Raw genomic sequence first — 12321 nt, forward strand, 5'->3', positions numbered from 1 at the left:
AATGTAAATGACGAGTTAATGGGTGCAGCACACCAACATGGCACATGTATACATATGTAACAAACCTGCATGTTGTGCACATGTACCCTAGAACATAAAGTATAATAAAAAATAATAATATCTTCCTATAATAATAGCTATTATAATTATTAATATTAGTAGCTATTGTTATTATTGTAGGACACCAGAGTTTCTCAGGAGCATGGTTCTGCACTTCCAGATTAATGCATTATTGAATCCCTGCTGTTTGCCAGTGCTGTGCTTTGTGCTGGCTTGTAAGAGTAAACTAAATACAAAAGATTCTTGTATTCACGGGGCTTGGAGTATGTGGTATACAAGGAAGCAGTAGGGGAGAATCACAGGCATTAAACAAGTAAACTTAAATGTAGAACAATTGTAATAAGCAGCAGAAAGCAAAGTAGGTGCTATTAGGGTGAAACGAGAGAAGAGGGAAGGACACATAACCTAGTCTAGGGAGAAAGACGGTCTCCCTGTATGTGAGATCACAGGATCACTAGGAGTTAGGCAACCAGGTGGGGACCAGAGTAAGGAGGAAAAGTGGCAAAGATAAGACTGAGACCAAAACATGCAGAGCTTTGGAACCAGGATGAGGATTTCAAACTTTTTTCTAATGGCGATAGGAAGCCACTGAACGTTTTGAAGCAGGGGGGTCACCAAACCCAACTTGCATTTTGAAATGATCACACTAGCTTCAATGGGGAATGGATTGGAGGAGATGCAAGGATTGTGTTGATGTGATTAGGATGCTGTTGCCAAATTCATGTGAGAGAGAATGCTGGCCTAGACTAAGGTGGTGGCAGTGGAGATGGAGAGAAGTTGAGGAGTCTGAGAGATACTGTGCAAGTAGAATTTACAGGAATTATTCTGGGTTGAGAACCCAAGCATCTTCCTTTATCATGTACTTGCAGTTTCCTCACGCAGTAGGGACTGGCATGAACATTAAACAAATGAAAGATAGAGTCAGAGTCATTTACGCTTCCCTGTGGCTTTTTGATTAATTTTTATGAGGTCCCCTGCTTCTGTCTCCCCAGCTTAGGATCGTTTTAAAATTTAGGGAGCTACCTCTGACAGAATGGAAAGCATAGTGTTCTGTGTTCAAATGTAAAGTGATCTTTTACCAAGATAATGTGAGGAGCGTTCTTGGTCACTTAATGTGATATGTTACTTGTTAATGTAAATATTCATATACCTTACTTTCCTCATATGCAACATGGGCATAATAATGTCAACCTTACAAGGCTCTTACGAGAATTAAGTGAGATGAAGAGAAGATGGGGCCTGTGCCAGTCCTGTTCATCCAACTATTGGGGTTCACCCCCTTCTGGGCACACTGTAGGGTTCCTGTGTGGCTGGGTGTGGTCACATAACTGGTTCTGGCAAGTGGGCATGTAATGACAACCCTCCAGAGTCTGGCAAAGTGTAAGATGGGGACTGCTCTGCCAGCCACAGCTCATGAGTGACTGCAGTGAGCACAGCCCCACAGCTGACCTGCCATGGACAGGTACTCTGAGCAAGAACTAAACCTTTGTTGAGTTAAGCTACTAAGATCTTGGGGTGTTTATTACTATAACAAAACCTAGCCAATCTTGACAGATAAAGGGATGGAAATCAAACTGAATTGATGCTAGCGATGGATATCAGCAGGAAAAGCTTGGAAGAATTGAGAACTAGATGGATCTGTAGAAAAACTGTAGGAAGGTAAGAGTGAGAGAGGTCGGCCAAAGCCTGCACATGTAACAGAGGTTAAAGAACAGGTGACATTCATCTCAGGCCTTTCGGTTCCTGTCTCAGTGAAGGGTGCCACCATCACTAGATGCTCCAGCTAGAAATCTAGGAGGCAGACTCTAGGTTTCTTTCCGTCACCATCCTCATTCAGTCTATTAGGATGTTCTTTTGGTTGTTTCTCCAGAATATATATAATATTTAAGCTTACTCTTATTTTCCATCACCACTACCATTACCCTATCCGAGCTATTATGCTTTCTCACTGGGACCCCCTCACTGGTTTCCCTGTAGCCATCTTGGCTTCTTATAATGACACTCAGAGAACATGAATCCCTTTAGTCCTGTATCCCTGGTACATGGCACAGTGCCTACCATGACTGGCAATTAAGATGTTTATTCATTGAATAGTCACATTTTTCTATTTAAATGTATATCCTATAACATCATGTTGTACATCTTAAATATACACAATAAAATTTATTTAAAAAAATAAAAATAGGGGGTGGGCACAGTGGCTCATGTCTGTAATCTCAGCACTTTGGGAGGCCAAGGCAGCCTGGGCAACATAGTGAGACTCTGTCTCTACAAACACAAAAACATTAGCGGGGGATGGTGGTGTATACCTATAGTCATGGCTACTTGGGAGGCTGAGGTGCAAGAATTGCTTGAGCTCAGAAATTTGAGGCTGCAGTGAGCTATGATCACACCACTGCACTCCAGCCTGGACAACAGAGTGAGACCCTGTCTCTTAACTAAATTTATTAGTTAAGTGAACAAGTGAGTGAGAAATGGCAAGTAGAGGCATCTAGAATACAGGGCAGGGATAAAGAATGTCACAGAAGAGCTTTGACAGGATAAACAATCAAAGGAAGATGAGGATACCCAGGAGAGGCTGAACAGAATGAGGGCCATGCCACAAAGGGGGATAAGGGGAAAAGAAAGACAAGATTTCTTTCCATGGAGCTAGGTTGACCAAAGAAAAGATTTGCCAAAATCCAAGCGTATCTGCAGAAGAGACTGTCCTCCTCCAGAGGAAAGAAGGGTATGTGGAGCAGTGCTTTTCAAACTCTCTGTGCTAAAGGACCAGTTTTTTTGTTTTGTTTTGTTTTGTTTTTTTAACTATCCAACCCATTTTGAACTAATACCTTTGTAAAATGCAATAAAAATTAATTATCAGAAAAATTATCATGCTCTTGGATGTCATGGCAATGTCACTTGCTATAAAATGTCTAGGCATGTACTTTCCAGTTCCTTCTCTTGTTGTAAACTGACAGCTGTCCACAGACTATGCTCAGAGTAGCACCTATCTGAAAGGACCCTGGCCAGGGTAGCCTAAAAGAGGTGGATGGCAGGAGACCAGACTAATGAATGACATTTTGAGTAGTATTTTTAAGAATACCAGCGTGGGAGAGTGAAGACCTCAGTTCTGGACCAATCCTGCTCCCTAAGCTGCTGCTCCCTAAGCTCCCAGGCCACTTCCTGTCTAGGGCTCCAGTAAAGTAGAGGATTTGGCTGATGTCTCTAAGCTGGACCTCACCATCTCTGAAGCAACATGTGGTACAGACAGAAGGTAGTAGGCATTTGGGCTGCAATAGAAAGATTTCAACATACGCAACCTGAGCTGTTTCCTGTAAATGTCCCATTCTCTGAAACCTTTTGCTTGTGGTAAAGTGTGTTTAATAATGCAACATTATGACAGTTACTATACTAATGCTATCACTGTTCTGTAAGTGGGATGTATAATATTTAATTGCCTGAAAATACAAATTTGCCATGGGATAATTTTTTGCACAGAAAGAAAATGGTGTAAAATACTTGGGATGGGGAAGCTAGAATACATTATTACTAAAGTCTTTTTTTTTTCAGGGGAGAGAAAAATTTTCACATATTTTACTATATTTATGCTGGTCTTCATCACCAAAAGAAGCTTTCTGACTTCAGACTTCCTGAGGAAAAACCTCCTAGGTAAGGCAGGATGAGGTGGCAGGAACTATCTCACCATTTTCATTGTCTAGAAAGTTCAAAAACTCAACTGCACATGGTTTATTTTTTCTCAGCCATTTGCATCATTTGGCAAGCTGAAGTGGGAGGATCACTTGAAGCCCGGAGTTTGAGACCAGCCAGGGCAACATAGCAAGACCCTGTCTCACTGTAGTTTTTTTTTTTTTAAGTAGCTACTCAGGAGGCTGAGGTGGGAGGACTGCTTGAGCCTAGGAGGTCGAGGCTGCAGTGAGCCAAGTTTGTGCCACTGCACTCCAGCCTGGGTGACAGAGCAAGACCCTGTCTAAAACAAATAAATAAAATAAAATAAAATTAGCTGGCTGTGGTGGCGTACACCTGTAGTTGAAGCTACTCAGGAGGCTGAGGCAGGAGGATCACTAGAGCCCAGGATTTCGAGGCTGCAGTGAGCTATGATCACACCAGTGTACTTCAGGCTGGGCAACAGAGTGAGATCCCATCTTTAAACAAACGACAGACAAAAAATGGAAATGCCTGCACCACTTTCCAAGTCAATGCTCATTCTGTTTGATCATGCTCCCCTTCATTTAGGTACATAGCTGAAGAAACTGGAAGGGTGATGCACGACATAACTTCCAAGGAGTCTTACAGAAGACAATTCGAAGCAATTCAGCATTGCTTCAGGATTATAGGGTTCACGGACAAAGTAAGTGATCAAGAGAGAAACTCAAGTGGCAATATTCTTATATGAATGTGAGTAAAGATGTGGATATTTCTCACTTGGGACAGGATACTTGCTTTCAAATGCCATGTTGGTCGTGTTATAAGGTCTTGCTACTCAAAGTGCGGTCCCAGGACCAGAAACATTGTTATCACCTGAGAGCTTCTTAGAAATGCAGACCCTGAGGTCTATCCAGGGATGACTGAATCAGAATATAACCATTTTAACAAGAAGCCCAGAGGAACATCAAACTAGGAGAGCACTGTTGTGAGGACCGTGTGTTGATAAATTGTTATCATTGTCATCAATTCATTACGCATGTAATAACAAACACCAAAACAATACTGTGGTTTGTTTTTGTTTTTGTTTTCTGATTTAGGGTTGTTCCAACCATTAAACTGAATGGGGGGTAGGAGTACAGGAATATGTAGATTATGTCCAAGTCACAGAAATATATTTATGCAAGTAGCTCCTTAGGTAACAAGACAAATTAATTAAAATCCTTTCAACTTTCTTGCAGTTACTTCCTTCTCCATGGTACACAGTTGCATATTATTAACTATAGCTCTAAGTACTGTACTACTTTTTTTTTTTTTTTGAGACAGAATGTTGCTCTGTCACCCAGGCTGGAGTACAGTGGCGAGATCTCAGCCCACTGCAACCTCTGCCTCCTGGGTTCAAGTGATTCTCCTGTTTCAGCCTCCTGAGTAGCTGGGATTACAGGTGCGTGCCACCACACTCGGCTAATTTTTGTATTTTTAGTAGAGACAGGGTTTCACCATGTTGGCCAAGCTGGTCTTGAACTCCTGACCTCAAGTGATTCTCCCGCCTTGGCCTCCCAAAGTGCTGGGATTACAGGCGTGAGCCACCATGCCCGGCCAATACTGTACTACTCTTATCATCCTAGATACAGGCTGTTTGTATTAAATATATGCTAGGGGTGACAGACAATATTTATAACCCTGGGCTCAAATATTATTCTGTGGTACATTATGTCACAGTTTCTGGGCTTCATGCCATCAATTTTGCAAAATATATAGATTCTTTTGCTTTTCCAACAAAGGGGGTGAATGATTAGGAGGTAGGTGAGAGTGTTAAATCTTAGGGATTACATTAAAAGACATTCCAGTTACCCTGGGATGGCCACTCCAGATAAAGGATTACTTCTGTGTAATGCAGTGTGATGGCTAGCCCTTCCCTCCCCTGCATGGTTGATTTTAGTCATAATAGCACCTTTTTTTTTTCTGTCTAGCCAGCTGTTAATTTTCTCTGTCAGCCTCCCACAGACCTTAAACTGACAGACAGTGGAAAATCCCAAAGGTCAGATAAAAATATAAATATATCTTCCTTGGCTCCTTAGAGGGGAGCAATTAAACAGGTTCTAGCATTGTTAAAGGACCTTTGTGGTTATTAACTTATAGAACAGGCTTTTTTAAAATCAAAGATGCATCCCCGGAAGAGTTAAAGCATGGTAGGAATGGCAGTGGAGCAATTTAAAGTCACCTGTGTCATGCCAAAGTATGCAGGGTCACATGTCCTTAAAAGGGTACAGGAACCATAGAGAAGTCAAGGTTAATAATCATTAATAGAGTTAATGTTTTGTTTTCTTTGAGTACAAATATAGAATACCGTGAAGAGATTGATCCTAGCTGAACCCGTTTATGCCTAGTGTTCCATTATTGGAACGCTAACCATGTGGGAGTTATTTATACCCTACTGCTCAAGGTCATCACCAAGGTCTGATTGCAAAAATTCAAAAAATTGCAACCTCAGGCTCAGGTGGTTTAAAAGAAATTATATAATGGTGCTGTTCTAATAACAGCAATGTACTGATAATAATAAAACAGATGCTATCTGTTTCAGGATAAACAACATTGAAAACTGTTAAAATCTGTTTTAGTACAACAACACTAAAGCATTAAAAACAGAAGAAATTTAGTATATCAAGTATATGTCCTTGAAGTAAGCCATCCCTAGCCTCTCTGGGAAAAAAGATGCAATAGAAATAAATGAATGACTGTACGAATAAACATGAAAAGAAAAACATGTAAAAGATGGTGAACATTTTTAATTTGTGCCTGGTCTGTACTGTTAAATGAATAACCAGAATGTAATGGTGTCATGTGTGTATATTTTCACCATGTCCCACATTAATTCATACAGGAAATAAACCAATTTATATCAGCTGCAACCTTAGAAATGAAAGCAAGAAGCTGGATCTTATCTCTGACTCTGAATTCTGTAGTTCTATCTCTGCAGACAACCTGCTTGGCTGAGTTAACTCAGTTCACTTTATGTTTATAAATTCAAAGTAGTGTGACTAAATTCAGAAAGATCCAGTTGAATGTAGTCAGGAAACAGATGCCAAATGCTGATGTAACAGAACTTTCTCTTAGGTTTTTCTGGCAGACGTTTCTAGATAAAGCTTAAATGAACTGGTCAATTCAATCAAAATTATGGTTCTTCTCCTTTCTTATAATGTCACTAGTTCCCTGCAGGAATCCCTTAATTTTATCTCAAACCCTTAAAGCAAAATTATGAGTAGCAAACCTTCGTGTGGAGTCACGAGCATGAATTTTAATTCTGGGACACCAGCCAAAGTATCTGAAAGAACACTTGACCCTGAGTTTATTGTAAAGAAATTGCCTTGGTGGAGGAGTCTTCCACTAATGATGATGACTCCTTGTGGAGGGTTGGGGGATTATCCCTAAGACCTTATTGTGAAGATTGTGCTTTTCAACTCTTATTTCTGGAGCCAAACCATACAATATTATACTTGTCTTGCTGGTAGTAATTGACATATTCAATCAGTAGGGTTTTAGAGATGTTTCTATTTAATGCTACATAAAAACTTTTTGGGCAGATGATCTATGTGATGGTCAAAATTGGACGTACACTATAGATCCCCCATTGGAGAGGTTAGGGAGAAGCCTTTGAGATCGGCGCAAAATTTCTTCCCTTTCTTCAAAATAGATTATGAATTGAGAGAGTACTGCTCTGAAGGATTACATGTGAAAATATGACTTGGGAGTCTTGAGGATTTCTAATGTCTTGATGACAGACAATAGGATACCATTGGCTTTTAAGATGCCAGATGTTGTAGAGCCTCTGCAAAGGAGACCGAGAGGTGTTGGAATAGAGCCTGTAGCGAGGCCCTTTAGCTGGTCGTGATGCAGTGCTTAGGGAAGAACTGATGAAAAACTGAAGAAACTTACAAAAAAGAAAGAAAGGAAAGAGAGACTGGGAAGGGAAGTAAATTCCTAGGGATATACCAGAGAAACAACTACTGGAGATGCTTATGAGCCAGGCCAAGGGGGATTTCCTTAGAGTAGCACCAGGCTAACAGAGAAAACTAAGTTTCCTCTCAACTTTTCAATTAGCCTCAACTCTGTCAAGAGACTATCTACATCAGTAAAAGAAGTGTCTTATGAGAAAAGATAAGAAAATATCAGATATCCTGCAGTGGGGCTTTGATGGAGAAACGCTCTTTCTTCCCCACTTTTGCTGATTGGTAGTGAAACAGTTTATACTCATCAACAATAAATTGAGAAACCCAGCTGGGGGACTTGGTCTTCTTGAGTGAAGCTATTCCACTTTATAATACAGAAAGTTGGAAAGTGGTAGAAATAAAAAGAGATAGCAGCATAGCAAGATTCTGCAGAAAAGGCAGAGATACCAGGAAAAGCTCTGTAGCTGGAGATGAAGCAAGAGAAAATGGACAAGGTGAAGAAGGTGAAAAAACCTTCCCTGGCTCTCTGTGGGGAGACAATAAGAAAAATTTGATCGAAAAGGTTTAGGACAGGAGGAGTAATCCCACAGATGGACATACAACTGATTGAATTTTGCCATGAGTGTACATGATGTTTTGACCTGAACGCAGAGGCTCCTAGATCAGAAAGGGAGAACTAATTAACCCAAGGTTAGGACAGATGGAGTCAAGTGGGTGGAATAGCCCAGAAATATAAATTCCTCGATAAGGTGAGCATTGGTTACCCCTCTGAAGTTCTCACTAAATCAAGGAAGGAGACCCAATCGATCATTAATTTCAGTGATTCACACAGTGTTTGAACCTAAATGTTTTTGCTCAGGGTCATAGATAGTTTTTCACTTTAAATGGTTGTCTAGGCACTATGCTGAAGAGGATATTGCCAGAGAAGCAACAGGGCAAGATGCTGGTTTCAAGGGTATAGCCTTTGACAGTCATTTTTTATGGTGATTATCCCAGTGGTGAAATGCCTGGAAGTCTTATTTTGGGAGGTTTCAGAGCTTGTACTGCAATACGTGGAGAAAGAGAGAGAGAGCGTGTTTTAATTACAGGAAACACATTTATTTTTTCTAAGAGTACTGAGAGTTTCAGATAACCTCTTGAGATAACTGGGTATAGAAACAGCTGATGTAGAACTCACTGCAAGAGTCTCTGCTTTACCCCCGGGATCTGCCTCTGTGGGAAGTTGCTCAGTGTAGTGAGCAAGCCTCACACTGTATTGATCTAAGTAATGAGGTGCTGTCACGTTAAATCCAAGCAAGTCCCAGAAAACCTATTTAGTAGGTGTTCTCCTTAGCCACTCTTAAGTTGGGTGATTAAACAATGATTCTTAAAGTAAAAAACATGACATATTGCCTTTAATTTAGAAGTTGGAAGAATAACATTTATCCATTGTAGAAGCCTAGTTTAAAATCTTCATTTGTCTTTGTAGCATTATCAGGTATCCAGCAGATGTCACTATTATAGTCTGTGTTCCTTTCTTTGGCTTTACTGAGTAATGTTTACAGGAAGTTGTATCTGTGAGGCAATGCTTTATCAGTGGTCTAGTGACCGTTCCTTTTCCTTTGCTGCTATGTAGAGTATTAAATCAAGTTACCTGCCTGAGTATTTTTGTGAAAGTACTTTAAGCATAAAATGCAAAATTTTCCTATTTCGTTGTTTCACACATAGAAAATGTAAGTTTTTAAATAAGTAAATATACCCTTTAATTTTTTTTACTATTAATGATACATATGTATTCAACTTTCAATATAAAAATAGAGCTTAGATAATCAGAATTGTTTTTACTCACATTTCTGACACCAAATATGTGGGATTTTCTCCCCCATACCAACAAATTCTCTGGCACCAGCTGAGTGTCCTACAATTCACTCTATTCTGACACTATCTACCTGGAGTTAGCATCAGATCCCGCAAGCTAAGGGCTCAGTCCCACAAGACTACCCTGACTCCAGATACCTATACTCCTGTCTTCTATACTTCTGACTGACTGACTATAAATTGAGAGTCCCCACAACTCCCTTCTCAGGTTTGATAATTTGCTAGAACAGTTTATAGAACTCAGGAAAACACTTGACTTACCATTACTGTTTTATTACAAAGGATACAACTCTGCCGGGCATGGTGGCTTATGGCTGTAATCCCAGCACTTTGGGAGGCCAAGGTGGGCAGATCACCTGAGGTCAGGAGTTCAAGACCAGCCTGACCAACATGGTGAAATGCCGTCTCTACTAAAAATACAAAAATTTAGCCAGGCATGGTGGCAGGTGCCTGTAATCCTAGCTACTCGGGAGGCTGAGGCAGGAGAATCGCTTGAACCCGGGAAGCAGAAGTTGTAGTGAGCCAAGATCACACCATTGCACTCCAGCCTGGGTGACAAAAGCAAAACTCCATTTCAAAAAAAAAAAAAAAAAAAGGATACAGCTAAAGAACAGTCACAAGGAAATGGAAAAAATGCATAGGGCAAGGTGTGTGGGAAGTAATATAGAGCTTCCATTCCCTCTAAGCAAATTACTTTCCCAGCACCCATGTGTTCACCAACCTGAAAACTCTCTGAATCTCATCACTTAGAGGATTTTGTGGAGGTTCCATTACATTCACATGATTGGTTAATCATTGGCCATTGGGAATTAACTCAATGTCTAATCCCTCTCTGCTCCCAGAGACTGGGCTGAGGAGGACCCAAAAGTTTGAACTCTCTGATCACATAATTGGTTCCTCTGGCAACCAGCTCTCCATCCTAAAGCTAACTAGAGGTCCACCAAGAGTCACCTGCTTAGTATAAACTCAGGTATGGTTGAGAGGGGCTTGTTGTAAATAACAAAAGACTCCTAACATTCCTATCACTCACTTTCAAGGGTTTTAGACGCTTTTGTGCCAGCAACTGGGGGCAAAGAACAGATACAATTGTCCCTCAGCATATGTGATGGATTAGTTCCAGGAGCCTCCAATTCATATACCAAAATCCAAGCATACTCGAGTCCTGCAGTCAGCCCTGCAGAACCCACATATATGAAAAGTCAGCCCTTTGTATATGTGGGTTTCACATCTTGTGAATACTGTATTTTTGATCCATGTTTGGTTGAAAAATATCTATGTATAGGAGGACCTGTGCAGTTCCAACCCGTATTGTTCGAAAGTCAATTGTTGGCCGGGCGCGGTGGCTCATGCCTGTAATCCCAGCACGTTGGGAGGCCAAGGCAGGTGGATCATCTGAAGTCAGGAGTTCAAGACTAGCCTGACCACCATGGAGAAACCCTGTCTCTACTAAAACTAAAAAATTAATTGGGCATAGTGGCACATGCCTGTAATCCCAGCTACTCAGGAGGCTGAGGCAGGAGAATCACTTGAACCTGGGAGGCAGAGGTTGCAGTGAGCCGAGGTAGTGCCATTGCACTCCAGTCTGGGCAACAAGAGCAAAACTCCGTCTCAAAAAAACAAACAAACAAACAAACAAACAAAAAACAAAAGTCAATTGTTGGCCAGGCACAGTGGCTCACGACGGGAATCCCAGCACTTTGGGAGGCTGAGGTGGGTGGATCACCTGAGGTCAGGAGTTCAAGACCAGCCTGGCCAACATGGCAAAACTCCGTCTCTACTAAAAAATACCAAAAAGAGCTGGGTGTGGTGGTGCGTGTCTATAATCCCAGCTACTTGGGAGGCTGAGGCAGGAGAATCGCTTGAACATGGGAGGCAGGAGTTGCAGTGAGCCGAGATTGCACCACCGCACTCCAGCCTGGGTGACAGAGCAAAACTCTGTCTCAAAAAAAGGTTAATTATATATATTTCTTGTTATATAAAAATATAATTTCATATACAATTATCACAGATAATTTCTAGTGACTCTTTCAAAATATTTCCTGACTTCATAACTATATAGTCCATCATTTAACTTTAAAATATTCTAGGAGCCATGAATGAATGTCTTCCCAACTACTTCATAAAAGCGATATTCCAAAGAGGTTAAGGAAACAGCTCCTCTCTTGCTTTGAACAAAAAATCATACCTGAATTTGGGAGCTGGTATTAGTTAGGGTAAAAGGCTAAAAGTGGCTTAAAGAACAAAGAAGATTAGTTATCTCTTATAACTGTTTCCAGATAAGAGGTTCAGGTTGCAGAGCAACTCCCTTTGTGCAATTGTTGGTCTAAGGCATCCTCATCAGTGGCATGGTTAAGGCTGGGTTGCTGGGAGTTCCAGCCAGCAATAATGAGAAGGAAAGTATAGAGGAGGTATGCTCATGCCCATAAGGCCTGGGCTCAGAAGTGACCCACATCATTCTGCTTGCTTCATTGTTAAAATGTGGTTATGTGATGACCTCTAACTGCAAAGGAGTTTGGGAAATTTGGCTGTGTGTCCAGGAAAAGAGGGAGAATGGACTTTGGTAAACAACTAGTAGTTTCCACTACAGGTCTAGTGGTTCATTAGTTTGATTGGCAATGACCTTCATATATGGTTCTTGATGTCCTTTTCAGGAGGTACACTCAGTGTACAGAATTTTGGCTGGGATTTTGAATATTGGGAACATTGAGTTTGCAGCTATTTCCTCTCAACATCAGACTGATAAAAGTGAGGTGCCCAATGCTGAAGCTTTGCAAAATGGTAATTACTTGATATTTGTGGGCTGTGTTGT

General features: G+C 41.0%; 1 protein-coding gene across 5 annotated transcripts in view; it reads left to right on the plus strand.

Moving 5' to 3' along the window:
* Positions 1-12321, plus strand: part of MYO3B (myosin IIIB) — a 501265-nt gene that overhangs the window by 219208 nt on the left and 269736 nt on the right. For all 5 annotated transcript variants that reach the window (XR_001002191.1, XR_001002189.1, XR_001002190.1 and 2 more), the window contains exons 15-17: positions 3613-3711; positions 4297-4411; positions 12164-12290. Coding sequence is in view for 2 of the 5 variants with exons in the window: in XM_011945915.1 (XP_011801305.1) it covers positions 3613-3711; positions 4297-4411; positions 12164-12290 (341 nt within the window). In the remaining 3 variants the exon portion in view is untranslated. The remainder of the gene's footprint in view (positions 1-3612; positions 3712-4296; positions 4412-12163; positions 12291-12321) is intronic.

This window comes from Colobus angolensis, unplaced genomic scaffold (assembly GCF_000951035.1).
Source record: "Colobus angolensis palliatus isolate OR3802 unplaced genomic scaffold, Cang.pa_1.0 Scaffold247, whole genome shotgun sequence".
Classification (NCBI taxonomy): Eukaryota; Metazoa; Chordata; class Mammalia; order Primates; family Cercopithecidae; genus Colobus; species Colobus angolensis.